The 16,806-nt window shown below is 43.0% G+C and overlaps 1 protein-coding gene across 3 annotated transcripts in view; it reads right to left on the bottom strand.

Annotated features, from left to right (window-relative positions):
• The window catches only part of LOC135523916 (rab11 family-interacting protein 3-like), an 88,772-nt gene that overhangs the window by 6,893 nt on the left and 65,073 nt on the right, over positions 1–16,806 (bottom strand). For 2 of the 3 annotated variants that reach the window (XM_064950934.1, XM_064950937.1), the window contains 7 exons: positions 16,200–16,337; positions 14,204–14,239; positions 13,900–13,990; positions 13,310–13,554; positions 4,957–5,038; positions 4,250–4,387; positions 91–387 (listed from right to left, as the gene is read on the bottom strand). In XM_064950934.1, the coding sequence (XP_064807006.1) occupies positions 91–387; positions 4,250–4,387; positions 4,957–5,038; positions 13,310–13,554; positions 13,900–13,990; positions 14,204–14,239; positions 16,200–16,337 (1,027 nt within the window). The remainder of the gene's footprint in view (positions 1–90; positions 388–4,249; positions 4,388–4,956; positions 5,039–13,309; positions 13,555–13,899; positions 13,991–14,203; positions 14,240–16,199; positions 16,338–16,806) is intronic. The other variant, XM_064950935.1, reaches the window with a different exon arrangement.

Below are 16,806 nucleotides of genomic sequence, written 5' to 3'. Positions count from 1 at the left end.
ATAACATTTTGAAAGAGTCAAGGGGTGTGAATAGTTTCTGAAGGCACTGTATATGTGTATCTGCTGTCTACTATCTATATTGTGACTCACCTCTCCCCGGGACACAGAGTTGATCTCAGCCGCCAGTGACTCGGAGAACGAGGCCGTCACCAGGTTCTTGGCTCCCTGGATGCTCAGGTTGATGATCTGGCCATTTAGCTCGTCGTTCTGCTCCTTCAGACTGCGGTTGTCTTGCTTGAGGCGTCGGATCTCCTGCTCTAGCTCAGCCTCACGGGTGCGGCTCTGGTACTCTTGCAGCCCGGCACTGGGAGAGAGCCCCCTCCTGGCCTCTGCCTCCAGCTTGTACAGCTGTAGGTGCTCCAGCTGCTTCCGCAGGTCCTCAATCAGCTGGTTGAGGGAGGGGAGAGAGAGAGACTGCTGTGAGAGAGAGATACCGCAATAGTCTACTCTGCAAGAGCAACTAGTCACCAACAGTTGGAGGGGTTGGTTGGAAAAAAACAATAATTGTAGGTATCCTTTTTTACTAGGGCACTCAAACGATTTCAATAAATGTGATTAATCTCGTGAGTTAGTTAATCGCGATGAATCAAATGTTTTGAATTTACTCAAATTTGTCCACAAAGAAAGATTTTAAAAAGCAGTGCATTGAGTTAAGAAGGCCTATTCTCTGTTATCAATGTTCTTGATGTTTAACATTTTGCATGCAGGAGCACAAATTCTGTTAAAGCTGTAGGCATTTTAAATGAGTGTTCGCCCAATTGCTGATTGGAGGGTTAACTATAGGAAAAAAATTGAACTGGCTCTCTGGATACAAAGAGAATTTCAACCTGTCCAACAATATTATGAATTCCACAGATGACAATGACAACAGATCAGCCAGAGGAGTATACTATGACTGAAGCTAGATCTACTCAGGGTTTTCTAAAGCTAGCCAGTTTCAGTTAGCTTCACATTCAAGCTCAGGCTTAATCCGTACTACGTCGGTAGATATTGCTTGTCCGCCTGCTGCTAACTCTAGCAGGCTTGTAACTGCGTGCATTGAGACAATGCTGAAACATCAATCAATGGGTGGGTCTATGTCACATTTTCATTTGTTCCTGAAATCAAAATGAAAGAAAAGTTATCTTACAAATTCCAATTTGTAAGTCGCTCTGGATAAGAGCGTCTGCTAAATGACTTAAATGTAAATGTAAATGTAAATTCAGCAGGCTATGGTGTGAAATAGGCTTGTTGAAGTGCCGTCTTTATTTTATTACTTATCGTTAATGCCGTCTTTGGTGTGCTTCTCAATGCACAAGCACCTTTTTTCACATTCCTATCGATAAAATAATTATATGAAGTCATATACAAGTTTTACTGTGCGTGAAGTTTAAAATGTATTCTGACATTACTAAATGTAAAATGCGATAGGTATTTTAACATTACTATTACTTACTTACTTTAACACACAAAGAAACATTATCAGTCGTCTTCCTCAAATGAAGAGGATGATGACGCAATTCTTACAAGAGGGAGGGAATCAGGTTCGCATCTCGCAGTTCAGACACTTCATTCAGAATAAATGGAGTTAGCCTGCCCAGGAGCAGGTTAGTTCTGAAGGATTCGTTGCCATTGAAATGTGCCTGTATAAAAGGCGAGACACTTTCATGGTACCGGTTATCCCAAGTTGACCAAAGTTGCCTCGCTAACTCCTCAAACCACGTACGTAGTATACGGCTAACATCTGAGTTAATGTAATACAGCTATTAGATCTAGCCTAGGAACAACTTATCCATGTTCTTCAACATGAACTAGCCACAAGTTGCTTCTACTAGAATTGTGATAATTTGCTTAAAGATGCACTATGCAGAAATCGCGCCGCTGTTTTCTTTGTTGCAAAATTTTTAATAGTTTTCCTAATTTCAGTTTGTGACAAAACAAGCAAATATAGTGTACAGAATCATTGTGCAACCTAAACTGCTGTCAAATATATTTTCCATAACCAAAAACATTGTATTTGAAGCAGGTATACAAAACCTAAAAACAAAACTTAAGAACGGGAAGCATACAAATAACAGACATAACAGATCTATCACTTCTTAGACTTGTTTTTAATGAGAATGACAGATCTATAACTCACAATTCTATATGAATTTGCTCGGGTCTCCCAAAAAGTTACATATTGCAGCTTTAAATCTTTGACTGGAGAACTACAACACAACAGTAGCTAAATGGAATGGATGTCCTGTTCTGATTAAAATCATTGTTGGAAGTTCGAGTTATATAAAGAGGCATTCAGCGATGGCCATTTTAAATATTTGTTTGGTTAGCTACAGTAGCTAACGTTAGCGTAACCAGTGCTTAATTAGAGCCGCATCCTGTCCAGACTTGACCTTGTTTGTTCCGGCGCCTATGTGCCCGGCTTCGGTACCTCACACGGAATAATTTTTTATACAATTAGTTCACTGTTTGCACTGTAAACATAAAGTGATCAGAGATAAATCAAGTTGCCTCCTGGTTATTTCTCCCGCCTCCCAAAAAAAAAGAAGCTTGGTGATCCTTCTGTGGAATCATCCTAATCTGTCACGACTTCCGCCAAACTCGGGTCCTCTCCTTGTTCGGGCGGCGCTGTTTTGTCTTGTTTTTCCACACACCTGGTTTCAATTCCCTCATTTTCTTGTTGTGTATTTAACCCTCTGTTCCCCTCATGTCTTTGTGTGGGATTGTTTATTGTAGTGCTTATGCACATTCCCCGTGAGCGCACAACGGATTATTATTATTTTTTATTTTACCCCGTTTCTCCCCACTTTCATGGTATCCAATTGTTTTAGTAGCTACTGTCTCATCGCTACAACTCCCATACGGGCTCGGGAGAGACGAAGGTTGAAAGTCATGCGTCCTCCGATACACAACCCAACCAAGCCGCACTGCTTCTTAACACAGCGCGCATCCAACCCGGAAGCCAGCTGCACCAATGTGTCGGAGGAAACACCGTGCACCTGGCAACCTTGGTTAGCATGCACTGCGCCCGGCCCGCCACAGGAGTCACTGGTGGGCGATGCGACAAGGATATCCCTACCGGCCTAACCCGGACGACGCTAGGCCAATTGTGTGTCGCCCCACGGACCTCCCGGTCGCGGCCGGTTATGACAGAGCCTGGGCCAGAGTCTCTGGTGGCACAGCTGGCGCTGCAGTACAGCGCCCTTAACCACTGCGCCACCCGGGAGGCCTACAATGGATTATTTTTGTGCCCATTTATCTTGTTGTTCTGGATACCGTTGGTTTTGCTTATTAAATCTCTGGTTATTACCCAGTTCTGCTGGTGAAGAGGTCCCTACGTAATCATGTCACGTAGCCTAGGCTAGTTTTTCCTACTGAATTTGAAACTGAGGGAAAGCCAAATCAAAAATGTATAAGAAAAGGCAATCAACTTTGATTAAGTTTTTGAAGTCCAAAAGTCATGAAAAATATGGTGAATCGAATCCGAAACGAGCCAGAGAACTGTCCGTGCCGGATGAGAGGAGTGAAAAGCAAACTGCTCCTGATGGCAATGCCTTAGCTAGCAGCGCTGCTTATCCTGCCATTTCAGCATCACCACTGGCACCTCCACTAGCTAGTAGGTCTACTAATGAGTCAGTGCATCCAAGAACGTAGTGCCCGGAACAGGTGCAATTTGGACCGAGGCTCATTGACGGAGCAAAACTAAATGACAGACAGGACAACATTTGACGTGTATTCAGAGTCAGATGGACGTACAGTGGGTTGCTGTCTGAATGTGGTCCTTAATTAAGCATCCACTATATGCACATCTTTGAGCAACAAGAAAAAATTACTGAAAGTTTAATGATAAACACATTCCCAGGTGTTTCTTTAGATAACCGCAAAAGCATCAAGTAGCTAGCTAGTCATGCTCAGTGCTTAATTTGTAAACCGGGAGGTGCTGGAACAAACAGTGAGCACGAGAGGGGGGTGACCTGGGGAGTTCTGAGTTACTGGAATACATGAAAAAAATCCTTTATATTAAAGCATTGCATTCATATAATTTGACTGTACATAGCAACCCACTGCATTAAAAATTATTATTATTTTTTTTAATTTTACCTTTATTTAACTAGGCAATGACGGCCTAGGAACAGTGGGTTAACTGTCTGTTCAGGGGCAGAACGACAGATTTGTACCTTGTCAGCTCGGGGATTTGAACTTGCAACCTTCCGGTTACTAGTCCAACGCTCTAACCACTAGGCTACACTGCCGCCCCATAACCTCTCACCTCCTGCGTGTGCTCCTTCTCCTTCTGGTTTTGGTGCCGTTCGTGGGTCAGCTTGTCGGACGTCTTCCTGCGGGTTTCCAGCTCCTCGTTCAGCCTCTCAGTCACATCCTCCAACTCATCCTCTAGCTTCCTCTTCTCCTAATGGGCAAACAAGAGGAAGGAGGGATGAGAGGAGAGATACAATGAGTTCCAAAAGTATTGGACAGTGACAATTTGTTGGTTGTTCTGGCTCTGTACTCCAGCACTTTTGGATTTGAAATTCATACTTTTGGTCCCCTAAAATGGGGGAACTATATACAAAAAGTGCTGTAATTTCTAAACGGTTCACCTGATATGGATGAAAACACCCTCAAAGGAAAGCTGATCATTTGCACTTTAACCTCAGTCATTGTATAATTAAAAATCCAAGGTGCTGAAGTACAGAGCCCCCCCCTAAATAAGTGTGTCACAATACTTTTGGAGCTTGCAGTAAATACAAAAGGTATGGAAGGGAAGAGAAAGAGATGAGGGGAAGAGATAGAAACTGGAGAAATGGGGGTCATAAAGGAGAGAAGAGGTAAATAGACAAGCGATTGGAGCAAAGAGCTAAATAGACAAAGGATTGGCGGGAAAAGAGATGGGGGAAGATAAGAAAACTGCAGATTTGGCTTGATATGGAGGCGAAAGGAGAGGAGAGGGAGGGATGGGTGAAAAGACAGTGCTCTTACCTCCTCTAGTCTCTCAATGTTGGCACGGTAACAGGGTACACAGGACCTCAGCTCACTGTTCTCCTCATCCAGCTGCTGCAGCCTACGATAGAAGACAGCACAGTTTGAAAACATACACCAATGATATAGCCGCAGTACACATTGACAACCCCTATTCGAAATCAAATCATATTGTATTCGTCACATGCTTAGTAAACAACAGGTGTGGACTAACAGGGAAATGCTTACTTATGGGTACTTCCCAACAATGCAGAGAAAGAAAATAGTGAAATAATAGAAAAGTAAAACATGTAATAATAAAAGTAATAACAGATACACAATTAGTAACAATAACATGGCTATGTACAAGGGGTACGAGTACCGAGTTTATGTGCAGGGGTACAGGGTAATTGAGGTAGATATGTACACATTAGGGATGCATGATATATCGGTAAGAATATCGGAATCGGACGATAATAGCTAAAAATGGCTACATCGGCATCCGATGTGCAAAACCAATGTCAAAGCTGACGTGCATACAGCTGAGGTCGGAAGTTTACATACACTCATTTTTCAACCACTCCACACATTTCTTGTTAACAAACTATTTTATATTTTTATTTCACCAGAAAGGCAAGTTGAGAACAAGTTCTCATTTACAATTGCGACCTGGCCAAGACGAAGCAAAGCAGTTCGACACATACAATAACACACATGGAGTAAAACAAACATACAGTCAATAAATAATACAGTAGAAAAATAAGTCTATATACAACATGCGCAAATGAGTTGAGATAAGGGAGGTAAAGGCAAAAGAAAAGACCATGGTGGCAAAGTAAATACAATATAGCAAGTAAAACACTGGAATGGTAGATTTGCAGTGGAAGAATGTGCAAAGTAGAAATAGAAATAATGGGGTGCAAAGGAGCAAATTAAATAAATACAGTAGGGGGAGAGGTAGTTGTTTGGGCTAAATTATAGATGGGCTATGTACAGGTGCAGTCATCTGTGAGCTGCTCTGACAGCTGGTGCTTAAAGCTAGTGAGGGAGATAAGTGTTTCTAGTTTCAGTGGCCACAGAAGGAGAGTTGTATGGCATTGAAGCTCGTTTGGAGGTTTGTTAACACAGTGTCCAAAGAAGGGCCAGAAGTATACATAATGGTGTCGTCAGCGTAGAGGTGGATCAGAGACTCATCAGCAGCAAGAGCGACATCATTGATGTATACAGAGAAGAGAGTCGGCCCAAGAATTGAACCCTGTGGCACCCCCATAGAGACTGCCAAAGGCCCGGACAACAGGCCCTCCGATTTGACATACTGAACTCTATCAGAGAAGTAGTTGGTGAACCAGGCGAGGCAATCATTTGAGAAACCAAGGCTATTGAGTCTGCCGATGAGGATGTGGTGATTGACAGAGTCAAAGGCCTTGGCCGGGTCAATGAATTTGGTTGCACAGTATTGTTTCTTATCGATGGTGGTTAAGATATCGTTTAGGACCATGTCTAATGTGTATTTGGGGGGGATTTCTATTTTTAGTGATTATTTTCTGTCTGTTGATAGTTGCTTCAGGGTTTTAAGTCTGGCAACTGCTTTGCATCTGACCACAAGGTGCTACAGAGGGTAGTGTTTACGGCCCAGTACATCACTGGGGCCGACCTACCTGCCATCCAGGACCTCTATACCAGGCGGTGTTTGAGGAAGACCCTGCAAATTTTCAGTCTCCCAAAGTCATAGACTGTTCTCTCTGCTACCACATGGCAAGTCTGATGCACCAAATCTGGAACCAACAGGACCCTGAACAGCTTCTACCCCCAAGCTAAAGTTAGTCCGTGTAGCTATTTGGTTAATTACTTAACTATCTGCATTGACCCTTTTTGCACTAACTTTAACTCATCACATTGTTAACTAAATGTTGCTTTATTCCGAGCTATATGTACAAGGGATGCACCGATATGACATTTTTGGCCGCTACCGATATCTGATATTTACCTTGCCAAAAAACCCGATACCAATATTTACATTTTTTGCAACCTTTTAAGCTTTCTAGTACAGTTAAATAGTTGAAACACACACACACTGACCAAAAAGTTATTTTGTTGGCATTTACATGTTTCCATTACCAGTAAAGCATAATCCATATATATTTCTTTCAGTTCCTTGCTGTGCTGTTTTGTTGTTAATTTATTCAGTCGTTTCATTCTCAAACAGGATTTTATTATACATGTCAAGCAGTAAAGTTTCAGCTCTGTCTGTCCGTGGCCTCTTCTGTCGTGGGTCCTCTTCGTTGGTACGCACAGTGTCCGTTTCCATCTTGTCCAGCTGTGTCTAACATTTCACGTAAACCCTGGTTTTTGTCTGCATCGAAGTAGCGGTCCTTGTACCTAACATTGAGCATGGTCGCGACACAGTAAAGAGGCTCAGAGAGAATGCCACCGAATCGCTTGTTCACAGCCTCTAGTAGAGTACTTTTGCAAGTTTTAACCCTACGGTCTGTCGGCTGTTTTGTTGAGCAGGCGTTTCAATGCCATGGCAGAGGGTATCACATCTGCTGCAGACGCAGTTGATGAGCTTATTTCTGGAGTCAGTTGATCGAATGGAGCTAGGAGTGTGTTCATGTTTCCAAGTTTTAAACATGTTCTCAAATGCCATTGAAATGGCAGCGGAATGAGAACCAGCACATTATTGAGCATGCAATACGGCTTTCTTCAGTACAAAATCCTTGTCGACCCACTGTGCTGTCAGACTCCAAATGTCAGTTGTGAAGGTAATAGCAGTGACGCCCATAGCAAGAAGCTCATGGATGTGCATTTCAACAATACTGTGTAACTCCGGTAGTGCAACATCTGAAAAATAGCACCTACTTGGTAGTGTATACCGGGGCTTGAGGTGCTCGACGAGTAGGCGAAGTCAACATCATCCACGACAGAGAACGGTTGATTGTCAAGGGCAATGAATTCCATTATCTTGGCGTTAATGGATTTCGCTTTGAGTTGTCTCGCTGAAATGTTCTTACTCTTTCAAATGACTACTCTCCTTGAACTTGTTTAGTTGTTGGAAGTGTGCTCTTATTTTTTCCCCCTTTTGTTCTAAGTAGTCGTTGTGTCACGCGGGACTAGGTGTGTGTGCAGGAATCAGAAGCAGAGATAGAGTAACGGGGTAAAGTGCTTTACTATTGCACACCAAACTGATAAGCCCAATACAATACAGGACGCAGGACACTATACCAGACAACCCAAAACCACAAGGTGTCCAGTATAGAAAATAAAATACACCACGACCTAATATGTACACACGTAACAAAAGACAATTCCACACAAAACAAGGGCGGGTCAAACTACTACATATAGGGAAGCTAATTAAACCAAAATACACACAGGTGAAACTAATAAGACAAAACCAACAGACAAATGAAAAAGGGATCGGTAGCGGCTAGTAGGACGGTGACGACGACCGCCGAGCACTGCCCGAACAGGCAGGGGAGCCAACTTCGGCGGAAGTCGTGACACGTTGAACGTCTGGGGGTGATGCACTTTCAAATAAGTAATTAGGTTTGTGGTTTGAAAGATTTCACTTTCTCCACTCCTCTGGAAATAATAGCAGCACAAATGTTGCTGGCCTTCTAGGCAGAGTTCCTCTTTCCAGTGTCTGTGTTCTTTTGCCCATCTTAATATTGTATTTTTATTGGCCAGTCTGAGATATGGCTTTTTCTTTGCAACTCTGCCTAGAAAGCCAGCATCCCGAAGTCGCCTCTTCACAGTTGAAGTTGAGACTGGTGTTTTGTGGGTACTATTTAATGAAGCTGCCAGTTGAGAACTTGTGTGGTGTCTGTTTCTCAAACTAGCACTCTAATGTACTTGTCCTCTTGCTCAATATTTCTATTCTGGTTAGGGTCCGTTTGCGCTGTTCTGTAAAGGGAGTAGAACTCAGCGTTGTATGAGATCTTCAGTTTCTTGGAAATTTCTCGCAAGAATAGACTGACGAGTTTCAGAAGAAAGTTCTTTGTTTCTAGCCATATTGAGCCTGTAATCGAACCCACAAATGCTGATGCTCCAGATACTCAACTAGTCTAAAGAAGGACCGTTTTTATTGCTTCTTTAATCAGGACAACAGTTTTTATCTGTGCAAACATAATTACAAAAGGGTTTTCTAAAATTATAAACTTGGATTAGCTAACACAACGCGCCATTGGAACACAGGAGTGATAGTCGCTGATAATGGGCCTCTGTACGCCTATGTAGATATTCCATTAAAAATCAGCCGTTTCCAGCTGCAATAGTCATTTACAACATTAACAATGTCTACACTGTGTTTCTGATCTATTTGATGTTATTTTAATGGACAAATAGCTTTTCTTTCAATAACATGGCCACTCAAATACCTTGACTTTGTTGTCCTTAAGCAATTTTTCCATAACTTTGGAAGTATGCTTGGGTCATTGTTCATTTGGAAGACCCATTTGCGACCAAGCTTTAACTTCATGAGTGATGTCTTGAGATGTTGCTTCAATATATTCACATAATGTTCCCTCCTCATGATGCCATCTATTTTGTGAAGTGCACCAGTCCCTCATGCAGCAAAGCACCAACATAACATGATGCTGCCACCCCCGTACTTCATGGGTGGGATGGTGTTCTTCGGCTTGCAAGCCTCCCCCTTTTTCCTCCAAACATAACGATGGTCATTATGGCTGAAGATTTCTATTTTTGTTTCATAAGACCAGAGGACATTTCTCCAAAAAGTATGATCTTTGTCCACATGTGCAGTTGCAAACTGTAGTTTGGCTTTTTTATGGTGGTTTTGGAGCAGTGGCTTCTTCCTTGCTGAGCGGTCTTTCAGGTTATGTCGATATAGGACTCGTTTTACTGTGGATATAGAAACTTTTGTACCCGTTTCCTCCAGCATCTTCACAAGGTCCTTTGCTGTTGTTCTGGGATTGATTCAAATTTTTTCACCAAAGTACATTCATCTCTAGGAGACAGAACTCGTCTCCTTCCTGAGCGGTATGACAGCTGCGTGGTCCCATGGTGTTTATACTTGCGTACTATTGGTTGTACAGATGAACGTGCTACCTTCAGGCGTTGGGAGCAATTTCCAAAGGTTGAACCAGACCTGTGGAGGGCTATAATTACTTTTCTGAGGTCTTGGCTGATTTCTTTTGATTTTCCCATGATGTCAAGCAAAGATGGACTGCGTTTGAAGGTAGGCCTTGAAATACATCCACAGGTATACCTCCAAATGACTCACATTATGTCAATTAGCCTATCAGAAGCTTCTAAAGCCATGATATAATTTTCTGGATTTTTCCAAGCTGTTTAAAGGCACAGTCAACTTAGTGTCTGTAAACTGTTGACCAACTGGAATTGCGATACAGTGAATTTTAAGTGAAATAATCTGTCTATAAACAAACAATTACTTGTGTCACACGCAAAGTAAATGTCCTAACCGACTTGCCAAAACTATAGTTGGTTTCATGCATGTTAACATTAGAAGCCTCCTCCCTAAATTTGTTTTATTCACTGCTTTAGCACACTCTGCCAACCCGGATGTTTTAGCCATGTCTGAATCCTGGCTTAGGAAGACCACCAAAAATTCTGAAATCTTCATCCCTAACTACAACATTTTCAGACAAGATAGAACTGCCATAGGGGGCGGTGTTGCAATCTACTGCAGAGATAGCCTGCAGAGTTCTGTGCTACTATCCAGGTCTATACCCAAACAATTTGAACGTATACTTTTAAAAATCCACCTCTCTAAAAACAAGTCTCTCACCGTTGCTGCCTGCTATAGACCACCTTCCTCCAGCTGTGCTCTGGACACCATATGTGAACTGATCGGCCCCCATCCATCTTCAGAGTTCGTGCTGCTAGGCGACCTAAACTGGAACATGCTTAACACCCCAGCCATCCTACAATCTGAGCTTGATGCCCTCAATCTCACACAAATTATCAATGAACCTACCAGGTACCACCCTAAAGCCGTAAACACGGGCACCCTCATACATCTAACCAACTTGCCCTCTAAATACACCTCTGCAGTTTTCAACCAAGATCTCAGCAATCACTGCCTCATTGCCTGCATTCGTAATGGGTCAGCGGTCAAATGACCTCCACTCATCACTGTCAAACGCTCCCTGGAATACTTCAGCGAGCAGGCCTTTCTAATCAACCTGGCCGGGGTATCCTGGAAGGATATTGACCTCATCCTGTCAGTAGAGGATACCTGGTTATTATTTTAAATGCATTTCTCTCCATCTTAAATAAGTATGCCCCAATCAAGAAATTTAGAGCCAGGAACCGATATAGCCCTTGATTCTCTCCAGACCTGACTGCCCTAAACCAACACAAAAACATCCTATGGCGTTCTGCATTAGCATTGAACAGCCCCCGTGATATGCAACTTTTCAGGGACGTTAGAAACCAATATACACTGGCTGATAGGAAAGCAAAGGCTAGCTTTTTCAAGCAAAAATTTGCTTCCTGCAACACAAACTCCAAAAAGTTCTGGAACACTGTAAAGTCCATGGAGAATAAGAACACCTCTTCCCAGCTGCCCACTGCACTGAGGATAGGAAACCTCTGTCACCACCGATAAATCCACTATAATTGAGAATTTCAATAAGCATTTTTCTACGGCTGGCCATGCTTTCCACCTGGCTACCCCTACCCCGGGCAAAAGCACTGCACCCCCCACAGAAACTCGCCCAAGCCTTCCCCATTTCTCCTTCTCCCAAATCCAGTCAGATGATGTTCTGAAAGAGCTGCAAAATCTGGACTCCTACAAACCAGCCGGGCTAGACAATCTGGACCCTTTCTTTCTAAAATGATCTGCCGAAATTGTTGCAACCCCTATTATTAGCCTGTTCAACCTCTCTTTCGTGTCGTCTGGGATTCCCAAAGATTGGAAAGCAGCTGCAGTCATCCCCCTCTTCAAAGGGGGGGACACTCTTGACCCTAACTGCTACAGACCTATATCTATCCTACCCTGCATTTCTAAGGACTTCGAAATACAAGTCAACAAACAGAACACCGACCATTTCGAATCCCACCATACTTTCTCCGCTATGCAATCTGGTTTCAGAGCTGGTCATGAGTGCACCTCAGCCACGCTCAAGGTCATAAACGATATCTTAACCGCCATCGATAAGAAACAATACTGTGCAGCCGTATTCATTGATCTGGCCAAGACTTTGGACTCTGTCAATCACCACATCCTCATCGGCAGACTCGATAGCCTGGTTTCATTTGGTTTCTCAAATGATTGCCTCGCCTGGTTCACCAACTACTTCTCTGATAGAGTTCAGCGTGTCAAATCGGAGGGCCTGTTGTCCGGGCCTCTGGCAGTCTCTATTGGGGTGCCACAGGGTTCAATTCTTGGACCGACTCTCTTCTTTGTATACATCAATGATGTCGCTCTTGCTGCTGATGAGTCTCTGATCCACCTCTACGCAGACGACACCATTCTGTTTACTTTTGGCCCTTCTTTGGACACTGTGTTAACAACCCCCAGACGAGCTTCAATGCCATACAACCCTCCTTCCGTGGCCTCCAACTGCTCTTAAATACAAATAAAACTAAATGCATGCTCTTCAACCGATCGCTGCCTGCACCTGCCCGCCCGTCCAGCATCACTACTCTGGACGGTTCTAACTTAGAATATGTGGACAACTACAAATACCTAGGTGCCTGGTTAGACTGTAAACTCTCCTTCCAGACTCACATCAAACATCTCCAATCCAAAGTTAAATCTAAAATTGGCTTCCTATTTCGCAACAAAGCATATTACTGTATTTATTTTGCTCCTTTGCACCCCATTATTTCTACTTTGCACATTCTTCTACTGCAAATCTACCATTCCAGTGTTTTACTTGCTATATTGTATTTACTTTGCCACCATGGCCTTTTTTTGCCTTTACCTCCCTTATCTCACCTCATTTGCTCACATTGTATATAGACTTTTAGTTTCTACTGTATTATTGACTGTATGTTTGTTTTACTCCATGTTTTACTCCATCCAACTCTGTGTCGTTGTATGTGTCGAACTGCTTTGCTTTATCTTGGCCAGGTCGCAATTGTAAATGAGAACTTGTTCTCAACTTGCCTACCTGGTTAAATAAAGGTGAAATAAAATAAAAATAAATAAATATAAAAATTGAGTTGCTTGCCATGCACCTGGCCTATGGGTCATCCATACAATTCATTCCAATCTCTCCATACTCACATACACAGTGCAGATATACATATAAACACCTGCCCCAGGTCCCCAATACACTTACAGACATACAAACAGACATGCCCTATTAGCTTCTATAAGTCAACTTATTGTAGTTCTCACACATGCACACACACAACCGACACACACTCACCCTATACCACTGACCTAGCTTGCAGGTTCTCCAGCTCCAGGCTCCTCTCCCGCTCCAGCTTGGAGAGGGCGTCTTTGTGGCGGCGGGTCTCCTGGTGGAAGTGGTCCTCAGCGTGGAGCTCCTGCTCCTTGAGCTGCTCCTCTAGGGCATTAGCCCGGTGCACCAGGTGCAGGTTCTCCTGGCGGAGCCGTGTGTGCTGCTCCCCGCTGGCCTCCGAGTCCTCCTCCAGCTCTGCTGCACGACGCTCCAGCAGGAGCACCTGGGAGAGGGACGGGGTGAGGGTTAGAACAGAGCAGTGCTGTTTGTTTAATAGGAGGGGGGGGGGGGGGCGCTAATCTTCCGAGTCTTTACAAGGTGTTATGTGGTACAACAGTGTGTGGAACTAACATGTTTTTTTTGTAGCATTTAAGTGATGTTATTGAGAACTAAATGATATTTTCTTTGATGTTCAGTGCTGTATAATATGGTGCTATTGTGCTGTTTGATGCTGAACTCTTTCTTTACATTAATATTCAGTGCTGTATACTGCTGTTTGATACTGTTGATAAACTCTGTATGATGATGTATAATGTTATGATGCCGTGTTGTGATGTTGAACTCTGACCTTTTCAGTGATGTCGGTGTCGGCCAGATCCAGTATGTCTCGGGACAGTACGCCCATGCTGTCCAGCGTCATGGAGCTGTTCCGGAGGTGTCTGGAACACCGGAGAGGAAATATGATAAATGGTTTTCATAAAGAAAGCCCTGTTCTGTCCCTGACAGCTTTTGCTAATCCACACCAGACTTAGCTACAATTTCAAGATAAGTCAAGATAGCTTGTTATGTTTATCCCAAAAATACAACATATTTTCAAATCAATTTAAATTAATATTCTACAGAATTAATTCAACGAATACATTTTGACCTACCGTGCTACTTTCTTGCTGGACAGCCTCTTGCTGGAGCTGAATGGAAACCAGACAGGAAACCAGTCAGGAAGAGAGAAAGTATAAGAGGAAAGAGACACTGTCCATCTCCTAGTGTCCCTCTTTCCTATTCCCCACCCCCTCATCCCTCGCTCCAAAAAGCAGAGAGGTTGTTATACTGAGAGGATAGGCTCCTCAAGTATGGTACATGTTCATATGCACATCTGAGTACTCACACACGCAACCAGGGTCATTGGGGTCATTAGGGCACTCAACAGAAGTTGACATGAAGAGGGCAGCACTATACACACACGTACACATGGATTTTGTGTTGTAGATATGTGGTAGTGGAGTATGGGCCTGAGTGCACACATTTAGTGTGTTGTGAACTCTGTAATGAGTGTATTGTAATGTTTTTAAAATTGTATAACTGCCTTAATTTTGTCGGACCCCAGGAAGAGTAGCTGCTGCCTTGTCATCAGCTACTGGGGATCCATAATAAATACAAATGTCAAAGGCTTTCGATACTGTTGATCACTCACTGCTAATTCAGAGGCTTTCTTCAAATTGGCCTAGACAAGGCTGCATGTAACTGGTTAAAAAATGACTTAACAGATAGATCCCCATTAGCTGCTGCTTTTGCAACAGCTAATGGGGATCCTAATACAATACCAAAAATGTATATCTACTGATGGTGTTAAATCAGGTTTTCTGGATATTACGAAAGGTGTACCTCAGAGGTCGATTCATGGTCCTGTACTTTTGGATTAACAATATCGAGTTGCCTGTAAAAAATTGTAACCTGCAATGCCAATTATACTGTTGTGTGTGCTATTGCCCCCACGGTTGACCATGCTCGATCTGAACCACAGACTGCCTTCATTGTATTAGGAAAAAAAACTTTATTGACCTGAAATGTGTACTGAATGCTGATAAAACTAAGTATATACTGTTCTCTAGAGCGCATAAAAATAAGTCTGATGATTTAAGCATATGTATTTTGGATGGTGTCCATATTGATCGTGTCCATGCTTACAAATAACTGGGCATCTGGATAGATGAAAAGCTGTCGTTTAAAAAGCATATTGCGGAGTTAGTTAAGAAGCTGAGAATAAAAATGGCATTTTTCTATAGAAAAAGGTCCTACCTCTCGCTAAATAGTAGAAAGCATATCATTCAGTTGACGTTCGTATTGGTCCAAGACTATGGTGACATCATCTATATGAACGCAGCTGACACTTCAGCCGTTAGCTGCAGTTTATCATAGCACACTGCGCTGTAAACCGGGCAAACATTTTTCTTCTTATCACTGCATTCACTGCAACCAGAAAGTTGGTTGGCCCTCTTTGATGTCACTTAGCTTAATACATTGCTATGTGTTCATTTATAAAGCCCTTTTACAAGAAGTCCCACTATACCTAACATCATTATTAAACTTTAGATACACAAGTTACCACGCCCGGTCTCTGGGATGGCTAACTCTGTGCAAACCTTCTGTTGGCCACATAGCACCAACAGCTAGAGAAAAGCATGACAGTCCACCAAACTCAGTTTAAAAACAACTATGCCCTTTAACCTTATGAATCCTATTATAACAATACAGTACAGATACAATGAGCAAGCCTGAGTTTGAGTGAGAGGTTCTCCCCAAAACAAGCTGAGTCAAGCCAAACACCACAACTCACACACAAACGTGCACTGAAGAGTGAAGATGAGTGGAGCGAGTGAGATGTGTGTGACGAACCTATTCAAAAACACACAAACACCATCATAATCTGTGCATGTGTCTGTCTATTTGACATTAAACACAGCACGCATGTGTGCATCTTACCAATTGAACATAACAGGATGTGTGTTTCCTTGTCAACACGGCAATACACACACACACACACACACACACACACACACACACACACACACACACACACACACACACACACACACACACACACACACACACACACACACGGGTAACCTTAGTGGTGGTGAGAAGTGTTACCTATTCATCTCTAGGAAATTGAGGCGAGTGGAGAGGTCCTCCAGGCGAGAGATTTGTTTGTGACATTGGTTACAGAAAAAGTCCAGCGCCTCCTCCCTAAGGAAGCTCTGAAAGCTTGCAGGGAGAGTAGTTGGGGCGCTGGGGAGAGGAAGAGAGGGGGGGAAAGGAGAGGGAGTGAGTGACAGAAAAGTGGGGTGCACAGTGAGGAAGCTTTGGGGATCAAGAGCACAGGATTATCAGAGTTTGTGAAAAGTGAGACAAATTGGGCTGTGGGGTTTACTGAAAGGTTGGATTCCATCTAAGCGTTGTTGCATCCGAGGTTTCGTCCTGTCATTGGGCTCACTTTAATACACTGAGTGTACAAAACATTAAGAACACCTGCTCTTTCATTGACATAGATTGACCAGGTGAATACAGGTGAAAGTTATAATCCCTTATTGATGTCACTTGTTAAATCCACTTCAAATCAGTGTAGCTTAAGGAGAGAAGACCGGTTAACAGAAGGATTTTTAAGCCTCGAGACAATTGAGACATGGATTGTGTATGTGTGCCATTCAGAGGGTGAGTGGGCAAGACAAAAGATTTAAGTGCCTTTGAACCGGGTATG

Source organism: Oncorhynchus masou, chromosome 31 (genome assembly GCF_036934945.1).
Source record: "Oncorhynchus masou masou isolate Uvic2021 chromosome 31, UVic_Omas_1.1, whole genome shotgun sequence".
NCBI lineage: Eukaryota > Metazoa > Chordata > Actinopteri > Salmoniformes > Salmonidae > Oncorhynchus > Oncorhynchus masou.
This window is presented reverse-complemented; position numbering and strand designations above follow the sequence as displayed.